Genomic DNA, 14,583 nt, shown 5'->3' with positions numbered 1-14,583 from the left:
GCCTCAGTTCTCTACGGCAGTACCGCTAGACTCCACCACCAGGGTAGCTTGCCTGTTTAAACTGCAGGGACCCTTCCTCCCAGTTCCTAAGGCAGCAGACCTTCCAGATATAGCAGCACACCTCAGCTCTCCAGCACTCCACAGTAGTCCGTTAGTCAGTGAGCCAGATAATCAGTCCAAAAGTCCGGTAAGTTCGTAGCCAGTCCATTGGTTGGTCAGCAGAGTCGTGGGTCAGTTCATGAGTTAATAGCCCGTCAGTCAATTAGTCAGAAGGTCAGTCCACAAGGCAGAGCCGTAAGTCAACAGTCTAGTAGGTCCATTAGCCACAAAGTCAGTCTGTTTAGTTAGCAAGCAAGTCTCCTCTCCCTCCACCACTCTCTCTCCACTACAACCCACAAACCGTTCCTGCCATAGGTGCTCCTTATATCCCTAGGGACCTCATTGCCTCTAGTGGCTGCAGCTGTGCAGCACACCCTTTGCTGAAAGCTTAAAGGGGCCACTGCATACACCACATCCTATCTCCTTGCCAGATCTTCCACGATTCCAATACAGCACGGAATGAACTTAATACCATATTACAGTGGTTCCCAAACTGGTGAGTTGCGACTCACCAGGGGAACTGGAAGCAGGGCATTCCCCTTGAGGGGAGTGACCCTGCTACAATGGAAGCAACAGTACTGCAGAGATCACTGTGCTGCTGTAGGACTTTTTCATTTACCTGGGGGGCAGCATTGGCCTTCTACAGGGTCCTGGAGGCTCACAGTCCTCTCTGATCTCCTCTGCAGCTTGATTACAAAACCCTTATTTCTGATATAAAGTTACGTCTGGTTTTTGGGAAAAACCGAAAGTAGCTTTAGATTGAAGATGAGTAAACAAGCTGCAAAGGAGATAAGAGAGGACTGTGAGCCTCCAGGACCCTACAAGAGGCCAGCACTGCCCCCCAGGTAAGTAAAAAAGCCCTGCAGCAGTGGCAGCACTGAGATCTCTGCAGCACTGTTGCTGCCCCTCTCCCCTCCCGTGGAAATACATATCTGGTTCCTAACATCCCCGTAGGAGTTTGGGAACCACTGCCATAGTAACTTATTATTGCAAGAATAAATGCATATCAACCAGAGCTCCCTGGAGAAAGGGTAGGGTACAAATGAGACTAAACAGTGTCTAAATGTATGACTACTTCTAAAAATACCTTTTCATGAACAAAACATTTGCCAGGTAACCTACCTGCCTCTTGCCGCAGCACACCCCTGGCATCCAGTATCCTGCAAGCTTCTAAAGAACACTGGATCATTGCTTCTTTTTTCTTCCCCGAGTGAATAGCTTCAGCCACAAGCTGCTTTCCTGATGCATCATCTATGGGAAGCCTGTTCAGTTCAGAAAGTTACAGTGCAGAGCAAGGTGAGCAAAGACTGAAATATTGACTTGCATCTCTACTGCTGATAACCATTTTCCCAAATAACCTCAGCCTCACTAAACACTGAACTGAAAACAGGTAGCTTGAGAGAGCACAGGATTATTCAGAAGTGTTTCCAGCAGCATCAGGAAACATCTCTTACTTTACTTTTTTTTGGAAAACAAAAAAGACAAAAAAGTCTTTAAAAGGAAATGTTTGCATAGGCAATACATTCTGAATTTGCTTTGTTTGGCCTCCGTGACATTGCCATGCTACTAGATTTGATACATGCGTTTTCTCAGAGCGTGATTCTCAGTTGGCTGGGACTGCACATGTGACTGACTGAGAAATAAAATGCAGTACGAGAAGGCAAACAGGATGTCAGATCAGCATGCAACACCAAGTGAACTTCTGAAAACAGCCACCATTATTATCATATGCATATATCTAATCTAAGTGCTACTACAAACATTATAATGACAAGTGCATGCTAAACACAAAGGTGAAATGGCATCAGCCAAGCGTACACTCTGCTAATTTGAAAGATTTAGAATGCTCAATTATTTTTAGTAATGTTTCCATTCTTGACTCACTCAGTGCAGACAAAAGAGCCACTGCAGTCAATATCAGTGTTTGATATTGAAGAGTGTAAGCTGCATGTGAGGTGGTGAGTAATACTCTTGCATTTCAATTTCAAAACTTAAATTCAATTCTAGATGTACTGACATTCCATCTCTATCAAGCACCATAAACAGACAGAAGTACAACTACACAAAATTATTGTATCCATATATACATACTTCACTCTGCAAAGCCAGGTGCCAGTTCCCTGGGCATCAAATTCATACTCTAGTTCTTCACCTAGAAGAAAAAAAATGGGTGAGTAGGTAGGCAATTCCAATTTACTTGCATCAGAAATATGCAATGATCAGAAATAATTTTTCTACAGTGAAATCAGATAGCCTAACCTACGTTTAGTAAATCATCTATAGCTGAACTTTATTAAGAAGTCCCCCCAAGGTCTGAGGCATGGTTCAAAATATGATTAACTACCCATAAAACGCTACCCTGAACAAAGGGCTAAAATTATTTTATATTGGAGAATCTATCAATTAGTTACAAGATCTTGAATATCAAACATTCACACACTTTTTGGATCTTGTTCTGAATTATTCAGACAGATCTCTCTTCATGCCCATTTAGAGGAATCCAGGTTAGTGAATACATGACGCTTTACAATCATTCCAGATATTTTCAAGGCTCTGGTTTAGATTCAAGGATAAGAAATCATGGCAGCTAATCTAGAATGAAGTTAGTCATAATGGGCTAAATACTTATATGTATATTATCCTCCTAGTGCCGGACAGAATTTTGCAGTCTAGCCATTAGGAAAAAAGTATTCTGTTTGTATAAGAATTTCAACACCCATGTCATCACAGTGCAATGCCAAAGATCAATACCAAAATATCCTATAAAATCACTATAATAGATCTCTGTGTATAGTAGGAGGAACAAAGCAGAAACACTCTTGACTATAAACCACAGTGATGTGTGTAAAAGACAAAGATCAGAAAATACATATACCTTCTCTATCAAAAAAACCTTGCAATGCCTTCTTGGGATCTTTCAAATAAAAGGCTTCCTGATCCTCATGAAACTCCATGGCGATTGGATTTTCTTCACTCTCTTCTTCCTCTGCATCTTCCACTAGAAGATGGATAAATAAACTCACCCATATGCAAGTCATACATAGATGTAAAAAGGTCACAAGTACATAGTTTTTGAAAAGCCTTTCTGAGTTGCAATAAACTTATTACTGACTAAACAGAATTCATATTTAAATCCTCTGAGTTTAAACTGAAGGACAAAAATGTAAGAAAAGTTCCACTAACAACACACCATACAAGTTTCAATAAAGGAAGTTTAACAGTATTTCCCCAAACAGTCTCTCTTACCCATTCCCCAGGAACAACTTAAGTCACCAGTTCGACTGTTTTCACTCTTCTCTTCACTCTTTTTCTTTTGATCTTCTTCATCAGAATCATCACCCAACATTGTTTTCTCCAACCTGGCCTGCTGCTTCTTTCGCAGTTCTTTTAGCTGGGTTACAGTCATTTCGGATTCAGGCTCTTGATCTTCCTCTGGGCCCTGCAGAGTAAGTTACCAATAACCTTCAAAACTGATATTTAAAAGATATGATTCTGCTAGCACATATTAGACATGCATACAAAGAAGCAAATTCCACTAGTTTGGTGAAATTTACTCCTTAGCAAGAGTACTTAAAATTATACCTAAAGTTTCTTAAATGCTGCATATATTTGTATAACACAATGTATTATATATACTCTCTTACTACGTATTAGATTATCAGATTTGTTATGTCACCTAATGATGCTGAATTGTGCATAGAGGTGGAAAGGATTGGCTAACAAAAGTAACAAATAGTGGTGGACTGAAAATCTCTTATCATGGAGCTCAGGAAATCCATAGTGCAATATACACATATGGTTTAAATGTTATTTCTGATTATTTGTACATCTTTAGAGCCACTGACCGAAGCATGAGCCTTGCACTCCTCAAAACTTCCAGAATAATTACTTGCAGGCCCTCCCTGCCTCTTCCTCTGCCCGGCGCCTGGGAATATTCTCAAGTATTCTTACATCTCATGCGTCCATTTGGAGAGGAGTCAGACATTATAAAACATGTGCCTTCAGGTGATATCTGGCTGTTTTTCAACAAATGTTTCAAAAATGTAAATTAAAAAAATATAGTATTAAAATCAACCTTAACTTTTTGTTTTAGCAGAGAATATATATTGTTGTACAGCACCAATGTGAGGAAAATGTAGATAGCAGCAGATATTTATGGTGATGTGGGTATTATGTTGAAATCTTATTTTGACTCTACAAGTGCTTAAACTTGTTCAATGCTCAAAACAAGGCTGAGATCCTAAGCGTCCTAAGGGTGCTTGGAATTGCACACCTTTGTATAGGCAATTACAGAGTTTATCATCATAGTTCTTGCAGCTTGAATCATGGACCTTCTTCAATATAGCTAACCCTGAAATAATCCTTCAGTCAATGCTGATTCTTCCCTAATGACAAGACTACAGCATTGCAAGCTTATACTTGCAATATAAGCCAAGCTTATACCTGGCTGGTTTTCAACTCTGAACTGGAACATCCCAGACAAAGCAGGTTCTCAGGTCTCTCATACACGCCTGACTACATAAAATAGGGAAATATACTCATCTATTTTGTCTATCCTTCTCTGCTATGCAGGTATAGTGCAGTTGTTTTTCTTGGCCACTGCATATGGTAGCAAACAACTGGTGGTGAGAGCAGTGGACACCTGCACCTATGCTTACTCCTATTACTAAACTAACTCTTTTCATTACCATTTTATTTATATTGCATTATGTCCATATGCAGCACTTAAAACAGTTTAAGTAGCACTTTCAAAAGCAATCCTAAGAACACTACTAGCCTGAAAGGCAAGTCTTGTATTAATCAAAGCTAAAATGGAAAAAGATGTTATTTTAAATTAAATGCAGGTCATGTCTCGTTATCCGCTGGGGTTCTGCTCCAGAACCCTCAGGGGATTAAAAAAATCGGTGGCTATAAAATCAGTGGCAAAATAGCTTTAAAGACCCACTTGCAGGTTTCTTGCCCCTCCACTGGTGCCCCAGAATGCACTGGTTTAGACCAGCCATTTTTAACCCCTGTGCCATGGCACATTGGTGTACCATGAGTGGTTCACAGGTGTACCACAGGAATTTGGGAGAAGATAATTTATTAGTAGGGCCAATGGGGGAATGTGGGCACCCCACTGGCAGCATGGTGTGCTTTGTCAAAAACCTGATGGTGTACCTTGACAATTTTCGTGCCTTGTCAGGGTGCTGTGAGATGGAAAAAGTTGAAAATTGCTGGTATAGATGCTATACCATATTCAGCCAGTATAGTATCTAAACCTGGGATGTCAAACTAGCATTCAAGATGCCTGCTGAGGGCCAGAAGTTATGCCATTAAACAGGTCATGGCCAGAAATAAGCACCTTTTTCTCATTTAGGAACTCAGTGCAAATGACAGAAGAGAAAATACAAGTTGAGACTCATTATTTGCATGGTTTCTGTTCCAAGCACTCACATGGGTGGCAAAAAATGCATTATAGCAAATCAATTTAAAAAACAAAGTTTCTTTGCTCCAGTGATTTAAAAACAGCCTTGCTGACCTTTGTGATGTAAGATAAGTCATTAGGAAGACAATCCATCAATCAGTCATCCTGCAAGCTAGCCCCTAACTTCACCAATGCAAAGTGATCACCTTTCATGCTCAGGGGGAAGGGAGGGGTTGCCTGGAGAAGGATTGATGGCTTGTCAGCCAGCTGCCCTCTCTCCCTCTCTCTCATTAAAGAGGCTATTGTTAAAGGACTGTTCAGTTTTTTAAACTGATTTCAAAGGGATGCACTTTTCCCCTTCCCCAAGGATCAGCACATTCCTTTTTATTTGTAGGGACCATTGAGTGGTCCATTGAGTGTTGAGTCAAATCCGTGTATAACAAGGCTGGACCTGTATGCAAATCTTGGTCATATTTCAAGATAGGAGAGCCCAAGTCTCAGGTGGGCCATCCTTTCAGCAGAGGCAGCTCAGCACAGCAGCCAAGAGCCCAAGGGCTTTATGCATCCAGCTTTATGCTTAACAACCCTGGGCTAAAATGATACCTTCTGGGGTGACAATGGAGAAGTGGATGCCCCGGACACCGTCCCAGTCAACGTAACTGCTCCATTCACAGGCCACGCAAGGGGGGGGGCGGTGGCAGGCAAGCAGCCCCCTCCCTTCAGAGCCATTCCTGGTGGGGGAGCAAAACAGAGCCGAAGAGAGGGGCCGCTTGCCCACCTGAGTGCTCCGCCCCCTCCAGCTACGCCACCGGGGGAAGAAGCCTGCGTGGACTTGCTGAGGCGTGCAACAGGAAGAGCACGGACGCCAAACCCGTGACAGGCCCTGAAGGCTCGAGAGGAGCAACAGCCGCCCGGGCTCACCTGCAGCACGAAGAGGCGGCTGCTGCCCCCGAAGCGCAGGACGTGGCCGACGCGGACGCGGCAGTAGGTGCGCGGCGGGACCCGCGCCTTGTTGAGGAAGGAGCCGTGGGCGCTGCCCAGGTCGTAAAGGTAGAGGCCGGGCTCGGGGCCGTCCCCTGCGCCGGGTGGCGGGCGGCGCTGGAGGACGGCGTGGTGTCGCGACACCGACGGGTGCGCCAGGGAGAGGTCGCAGCTCGGCGCGCGCCCCACCAGCCACCAGCTGCGCCCCACCAGGCCGAGCCCGCCCAGCACCGCGCCGCCCTTCACCGCCTCCAGGCTGTAGCCGCAGGGGCCTTCCTCCGCCGGGCAGCCGCCCCACGGGGGCTCCTGGTAGCACAGCTGGGACGGCGGCGGCGGCCCGCAGGGGCCTCGCGGGGGCTTGGGGGCCGCGGGCTCCGCCGCCCCCTCGACCTCCTTCCCCCTCGGGGCGGGCGGCGGCAGCGCCGGCCTCTTGAAGCTCTCCGTCGTCTCGCGCTCCTCGGCAGGCGCCGCCATCTTGCTGCGCGAGCTGCTCGAACGGGTCCCCTCGGAAGCCGCTTCCCTGCACTTTGGTTCCGGGGGAAAGCGCGTTACTGGCCGCTAAGGCCCAAGCGGGAACGGGAAACGCGTCCCGAGTACGGTAGCTGTGCGAAGTCAAACCCCATCAGCACCGGGGATGCGCGCCGGATCCGAACGTTCCAGAGAGAGCCTCCAATCAGGTGAGGGGGCGGGGCCAGAGGGGCTCCTGGTGCAGCGGCAGGGCCAGGGAGCTCCACAACTGCATCCTTCAGTGGGCCGGGGAGGGGCCAGAGCGCCATCGCCTCCCCGCATCGCTCACTCCAGAGTGGCTCCAGCCGGGCGCGTCCCCCTCTCGTGCAGCTCCTCTGAGGAGCCCCGCTGAGATCAGTGCGGGGCTTACTCCCAAGTAAGTCTGCAGGAGAGACCCTGTGGCGCAAGCCTGTGCACGTGGACAGCTGTGGCCAGTGGGGCTTCCTCCCCAGGCACCCATGCGTAGAACTGGAGCAGAGTCCCTTTCAGAGTGTGCTTCAGCTGGAGTTTGGATCAAGGGCTTCAGTCCTAGCCACACTTACCTGGGAGTAAGCCCCATTGACTAGAATGGGACTTACCTCTGAGTAGACATGCATAGGATTGGCCTCTGAGGCTGCAATCCTAGCCACACGTACCTGAGCGTACACCCCATTGACTATTATGAGACTTCTGAGTAGACATGCATAGGATCGCAACCCCTACTAATTGGGTAAGAGGCACCTAAGTGGGTGCTCCTTTTTTTTTTTTTAGCAGGGGAAGAGTAACTGGCCCACCTCACCCCAGCAGTGTCTTTTCTAGTGGCTGTCTGCTGGTGTTTTTGTATCTTTTAGATTGTGAGCCCTTTTGGGACAGGGAACTATTAGTTATTTGATTTTTCTCTGTAAACCGAAAGTGGTATATAAATACTGTTAATAATAATAATAATAATATAGGATTGGGCCCTGAGGCTGCAGTTCTATCCACACTTACCTGGGAGTATGCCCCATTGACATACTGTGACTTACTTCTGAGCAGGCATGCACAGGATTTGGCTCTTATGCAGCAGGGGAGAACCACTTAGGGGCGACACCTACTGAGCGGGGACATGATCCGGGTGACTGCCTTAATACAGAGATTTCCAAACTATGGCCAGGGGGTCACATCTGGCCCACCACAAGATTTTATCTGGCCTATGGCAACATGGTTTTCTTGTCAGAGTATTTGCTAACGTTTGATATTTTTACTCATTTAGATAGCATTTTTAAGGTTGGCTTTATTTCTTTTTAGTTGTCACTTTTCTCTTTTGTTCTGAATCATATCATGCTGATTACAAAAAAAAGATCCAAGTAAAACTCACTCATTCATTTCAAATTCATTCATAAAACTCATTTTTTTTGACCTGCGAAAAGGTGTAAAATAAACGATGTAGCCCTTGTACTGAAAAGGTTGGAGACCCCTGCCTTAATAGCAGTGCTGTGAGGCAAGTCATTGTACCATCTTAATTACAGGGAGCCTGCTAATAACTGTATGCTGACCCCCAAAAGTTACATGAATGTGATCCTTAGTTTTGAGAGGGAAGAGCTGTGTCCTTGGCTAAGCAGTAAGGCATATACAGTACTTTGCAAGCTGTTGCTTCTGGGTTCTTTCTGCAGCAACTGGTAAAGTCCCTGTCTGAAATCCTGGAGAGCAACTGCTGGTCTGTGTAGACAAATATTGGCCCAAATGGACCAATGATCTGTCTCTGTGTAAGGCAGCTTTCTGTATTCCTAAGTATGTTTACTTAGAAGCACTTACTTCTCACATACAAGCCCTACAGTCAGGCTCTCCTCAGAACATAAGAACAGCCCCACTGGATCAGGCCATAGGCCCATCTAGTCCAACTTCCTGTATCTCACAGTGGTCCACCATATGCCCCAGGGAGCACAAGAGACCTGCATCCTGGTGCCCTCCCCTGCATCTGACATAGCCCATTTCTAAAATCAGGAGGTTGCACATACACATCATGGCTTGTAACCCTTAATGGATTTTTCCTCCAGAAACTTGTCCAATCCCCTTTTAAAGGCGTCCAGGCCAGACGCCGTCACCACATCCTGTGGCAAGGAGTTCCATAGACCAACCACACGCTGAGTAAAGAAATATTTTCTTTTGTCTGTCCTAACTCTCCCAACACTCAATTTTAGTGAATGTCCCCTGGTTCTGGTGTTATGTGAGAGTGTAAAGAGCATCTCTCTATCCACTCTGTCTATTCCCTGCATAATTTTGTATGTCTCAATCGTGTCCCCCCTCAGGCATCTCTTTTCTAGGCTGAAGAGGCCCAAACGCAGTAGCCTTTCCTCATAAGGAAGGTGCCCCAGCCCAGTAATCATCTTAGTCGCTCTCTTTTGCACCTTTTCCATTTCCACTATGTCTTCTTTGAGATGTGGCGACCAGAACTGGACACAATACTCCAGATGTGGCCTTACCATCGATTTGTACAACGGCATTATAATATTAGCCATTTTGTTCTCATTACCTTTTCTTATGATCCCAAGCATTGAATTAGCCTTCTTCACTGCTGTCTCACATTGGTTCGACACTTTCATCGACCTGACCACCCCCCCCCAAGATCTCTCTCCTGATCTGTCACAGACAGCTCAGAACCCATCAGCCTATATGTAAAGTTTTGATTTTTTGCCCCAATGTGCATGACTTTCCACTTACTGACATTGAAACACATCTGCCATTTTGCTGCCCATTCTGCCTGTCTGGAGAGATCCTTCTGGAGCTCCTCACAATCACTTCTGGTCTTCACCACTTGGAAAAGTTTGGTGTCATCTGCAAACTTAGCCACCTCACTGCTCAACCCTGTCTCCAGGTCATTTATGAAGAAGTTGAAGAGCACCGGTCCCAGCACCGATCCTTGGGGCAAATCCTCAGCTCTCCTCTAAGCCCCACTCTTGAGCCAATGAGGCACTGGTGACTGGAGAGATAGCATTTTCCCTTGTGCAGACCTGAATTTGAAAAGTCCTCCCCAGAGCAGCTCACCTGGTGCCAGGGTGGCCCATCCATATGGCCAACTGATGTAGGTTGCATCAGCAGCAGATTGCGAGTGGCCTAGGGGGCTGGCAGATTTGGGTTGCTTTTCACCCCAAGTCTGCCTCTGCCACCACCAATGCCGCTGCCAAGGCCATCCACAATGATCTGCTTCTGCTTGCTTGAGCAAGAAGCAGATCCTTCCTTACTGTGTTGCTTGTGTGCTGCTGTCAAACCTGGAAGTGCCAGGCTTCCAGTTTTATTTCCGGGGTAGTGTGAACAGAGGAGCTCCTTCATTCATGTTATTCCTGGAAAAGGTTTTTTTTTTTTTTGGTAGCACAGAAGTAGTGGACCCAAGTCAGCATCAAGCAGCATTGTGGATCATGCTGCCCTAGCGTGGTGCCAACATGGCTGTCATTTTGCTACCAGCAGCAAAGATGTTCTTATCTTGCCAGGCTTTCCAGTATTGATAGTAACTGGTTTGTAATTGGCATTTTATAGTTCTGCAGGATTTTATCACCTGGGAGTGACAATGGCTGCTGTTTCTGTGATTTTATGTTGCTTATTGATTGTGTGATTTTACTATATTGTTTTATTTTTGTGTTTCATCTTGGGAGCTTTATGTTGAAGGGTGGCTAACAACTATTCAAAATAAATAGTAAGTGTGCATCTGATTGCACCCCTAATGAGTTAAGAGGAGGCAGCATTGGGACACAAATCTTTCGCTTCTGAGTCCAAAGACTCCTTCCTATGATTTGATTTTTCCCCCCAGAGTACACAAAACATTATGAGTAGATTCAGACATTTTTTTCTAAGGCACTGAAATACTTCTGAAATGTCCTTACTGCCTCAGTTTCCTATTGGGAGCATTTGGGAAACAGTTCTGTTGTGTGAGGAGAAAAATGAAGATTTGCCCCACCAGAGAGGCCACTTCAGAACTTGTGTCCCTGGTGGCAAAATAAAACTGCTTTTTCTTTCATTGAATTATTTCGCACAGGCTGAAATCGTAAAGCCACTGTTTCAAGATTTTACTAAGAAATAAATGGCTGACAGCCCAATCCTGAGCTGCCTGTGGCATGGGGCTGCAGCGGTGCCAAAAAAGGTTGCTGCCGCATCCTGCATACTCTGGTCAGCTGACGGCGGCTTCTTGGGAAAAGGGGAATTTTGTCTCCTTTCCCTGGGTAAAGTGAGTAGCCCCGCAATGGGCCTCAGAATGCCTCCTCCCCGCCCAATTACCACTCTCCATCAGCCTCCACCCTCCCCAGAACACCTCCTCCCCACCTCCTCCCATCCCCCCACTTACCTCACCGCTGCTTGGTGGTCCGCACGATCTCAGAGCAGCGGAGCTTTGGTGGCTGCCCAGTGGTAACCCAGCGCTGGTCAGCATTGGGCTACCACCAGTGCTTGCCCTGTGCTAGGGCCCGCAAACGTGCCTTATGGCATGTTTGCGACAGTGTGTGCCAGCAGTAAGCAGGCGTTCAGGATTGGGCCCTCAGTTGATACTTGTATATCGCAGCTGAAGTTGTACTTCTGATGTTTTCTTTGTTAATTTGTTTCATCACAGAGGTGAGGACCTGGTAGAGTGTTAGGACTACACCCAGAGAGAAGTAGGAAGGACATTGTTGCCTACATGGACAAAAATAGAAATCTTGACAGAATAGAGTGAATGGGAAGGTTAGGCTCATAGTTGCATCTACAGTTTTGCTTACAGATACATTTCTGGATATTTTTGAAGAATAATCCTCAAGTTATATAACTGAGGGCTTAATCCTATCTATCCAGCACCAGTGCAGCTGCAATGCAGCCTCGAGGTAAGGGAACAAATGTTCCCATATCTTGAGGAGGCCTCTGTGACTGCCTTCCCACCACAGGATGCAGTGCACGCCCCATTGGCACGGCTGCACTGGCCCTGGAAAACTGGATAGGCTTGGGCCCTCAATTGCCTTCCATACCACCTAGGCTGGTAAATTATTTTGATTTCCAGTGTAATTTTTCTAGGTTTTTCATTCACATGTTATTAATCATTTGTATCCTCTCAAAGTTATTAATCTTTTGTATCCTGATTTGTCTAGAAGTGCAATCCTTTGCTTGCTAACTTGTAAGAATATCCTACTGAACAAAGTGGGACTTACCTCTGAGTGGGCTGAGTACATATGATTGGGCTGCCAGGCAGGGAGAGATGAACAAGAAAAACCAACTGTGTTAACCATTCAGCATTTGTTCATTGACATCAAGGAAAGGCTACATTTGGAGTTCTTCAGTCTAGAGAGAAGATGCCTGAGATGAGACATGACTGAGACATAAAATTATGCATGGGATGGATAGAGGGAAGTTCTTTTCCCTCTTGCACAATACCAGAACCAGTGGACATCAAGTAAAATTGAGTGGTGGGAGAGTTAGAACAAAGAAAATATTTCTTTACGCAGCAAATACTTAATCTCTGAAACTCCTGGCCATGGGAGGTTGTGATGACACCTGAAGCTCTAGATGTCTTTAAAAGGGGATCGGACAGATTTTCGCACAACGAATTTTTATGACCCGTGCTTCGCAAGACGAATTTTTTTGTTTTTGTTTGACTTAAGGGGGGGATCTTCATGCCAGTTTATGATCCCGTTCACCCTAGTAAGGGGCGGATCTTCATGTCAGTTTATGCTCACATTCACCCTAGGGAGCGGGGGATCTTCATGTCAGTTTATGATCCCATTCACCCTAGGGAGCGGGGGATCTTCATGTCAGTTTATGATCCCATTCACCCTAGGGAGCGGGGGATCTTCATGTCAGTTTATGATCCCATTCACCCTAGGGAGCGGGGGATCTTCATGTCAGTTTATGATCCCATTCACCCTAGTAAGGGGCGGATATTCATGTCAGTTTATGCTCACATTCACCCTAGGGAGCGGGGGATCTTCATGTCAGTTTATGATCCCATTCACCCTAGTAAGGGGCGGATCTTCATGTCAGTTTATGATCCCCTCCACCCTAGTAAGGGGAGGATCTTCATGTCAGTTTATGATCCCTCCACCCTAGTAAGGGGAGGATCTTCATGTCAGTTTATGATCCCTCCACCCTAGTAAGGGGAGGATCTTCATGTCAATTTATGATCCCCTCCACCCTAGTAAGGGGAGGATCTTTATGTAAGTAAGTCCCATTGTGCTTGCTCCCAGGAAAGTTTGCACAGGATTACAGCCTTCAAACTCCCCACTCAGCACCCCCCCATCGCTCATTCACCCTCTCACTGCCCCATTTCCTTCACGTTTCCCCCCATGACCACGGCAAAAGCAAGCAATTGAGTGCAGCTGCTCTGTCCTCCCCAGCTTAGAGCACAATCCTGTGCGTGTCTCCTCAGAAGTAAGTCTGAGGTAAGTAAGTCCCATCAGTAAGTCCCATGGGACTTACTGAGAAGTAAGTCCCATTGTGCTTACTCCCAGGAAAGTGTGCACAGGATTACAGCCTTCAAGCTCCCCACTCAGCATCCCCCCTTTTTGAAATCCTCAGTACAGTATGTATGCCTTTAAAGAGCACTTAATAAACACTTTGTAAACCAAATTTGACTTTGTTCTGACTTTTCTTGCCCATAGGAACGCATTAATTAAATTTCAATGCATTCCTATGGGAAAACGTGCTTCGCAAAACGAAAAACTCGCATAACGAAAGGACTCACTTAAGGAAAGGAGGCACCACTGTATCTTGTTTTCTTGTGTGCTCCCTGAGGCATCTAGTGGGTCACTGAGATACAGAATGCTTGACTAGGTGGGCCCTTGGCCTTATCCAGCAGAACTCTTCTTATGTTCTTATGACAGGCTGATTTTCATTTTATTTAGAATCTATATGTGTTTCTTAGAACTCCTTCACATTCAGTAGAAGCTAGCATGTATGCAGCTTCTGTGAACTATGCATACCTGTTCCCCCATCCCACAAAGTCTATGCAAAAGTAGGTCCCTTTGTATTCATTGGAACTTACTCCCAGCAAAGAGTGTATAGGATTGCAGCCATGGTCTCCTTTCTTAGACTATTTGGATACTGTGTGTATATGCTTTGTGAAGCCAGAATGGTTGCTGGGCTGTATAAGTAGCATAACTATGGTCCCCCAAAGATGAGAATCATGTTTTCTGAATGCAGAGACAGCTGTGCATTCACATGGCATGCAAATATGTGACAATTGGGTTCCTTTTTCCTCGTACATTTAATGGGTAAAGCTGAACCAATAGAAATATCACAATTATGAATAAACTGCATCCAATGGTTTATTGATTTATGGCAGAGGTACCAAGGCGTTTGTGATCATGGAGCATAGAAAAGCCTTAAATAAAAGTGAAATTGACAAACACTAACACAGACTCAATATAAATCAATGCGCTATAATCAAATTACGCTATTTTGCTTAAGTCCACCTAAATGCTGCCTGTTCTGTACTTTATACCAAAAAACCTGCTAGATTAGTTTCAGGCTGCAGTCTCAAATGCATTCCTCGAAAGGGAAACCCCACTGAATACGATGAGTTTTGAGTCCTGAGCAATTCTTCATGGGACTATTGTAGAAGTCCTCTGCTGTGAGCTTGCTAGTGGCCTCAGGCAAACCACTTCCCCTCAGCATCAGCT

At 45.7% G+C, this 14,583-nt stretch overlaps 2 protein-coding genes across 6 annotated transcripts in view; one reads left to right on the top strand and one right to left on the bottom strand.

The window, feature by feature from the left end:
• SLC4A1AP (solute carrier family 4 member 1 adaptor protein) overlaps window positions 1-7,100 on the bottom strand; it is a 23,542-nt gene extending 16,442 nt beyond the window's left edge. For both annotated transcript variants that reach the window (XM_066618651.1, XM_066618652.1), the window contains exons 1-5: window positions 6,428-7,100; window positions 3,346-3,538; window positions 2,975-3,097; window positions 2,191-2,251; window positions 1,222-1,361 (exon numbers count right to left, since the gene is read on the bottom strand). In XM_066618651.1, the coding sequence (XP_066474748.1) occupies window positions 1,222-1,361; window positions 2,191-2,251; window positions 2,975-3,097; window positions 3,346-3,538; window positions 6,428-6,961 (1,051 nt within the window). In that variant the 5' untranslated portion in view covers window positions 6,962-7,100. The remainder of the gene's footprint in view (window positions 1-1,221; window positions 1,362-2,190; window positions 2,252-2,974; window positions 3,098-3,345; window positions 3,539-6,427) is intronic.
• Window positions 6,420-14,583, top strand: part of SUPT7L (SPT7 like, STAGA complex subunit gamma) — a 23,674-nt gene continuing 15,510 nt past the window's right edge. The window contains exon 1 of one of the 4 annotated variants that reach the window (XM_066618656.1): window positions 6,420-6,490. The gene's annotated coding sequence lies outside the window, so the exon portion shown is untranslated. Of the gene's footprint in view, window positions 6,491-7,039; window positions 7,165-7,184; window positions 7,371-7,682; window positions 7,704-14,583 lie in introns of those variants that run through there. The other 3 variants (XM_066618655.1, XM_066618653.1, XM_066618657.1) reach the window with 3 other exon arrangements.

The sequence above is a fragment of the Tiliqua scincoides genome, chromosome 1 (genome assembly GCF_035046505.1).
Source record: "Tiliqua scincoides isolate rTilSci1 chromosome 1, rTilSci1.hap2, whole genome shotgun sequence".
NCBI lineage: Eukaryota > Metazoa > Chordata > Lepidosauria > Squamata > Scincidae > Tiliqua > Tiliqua scincoides.
This window is presented reverse-complemented; position numbering and strand designations above follow the sequence as displayed.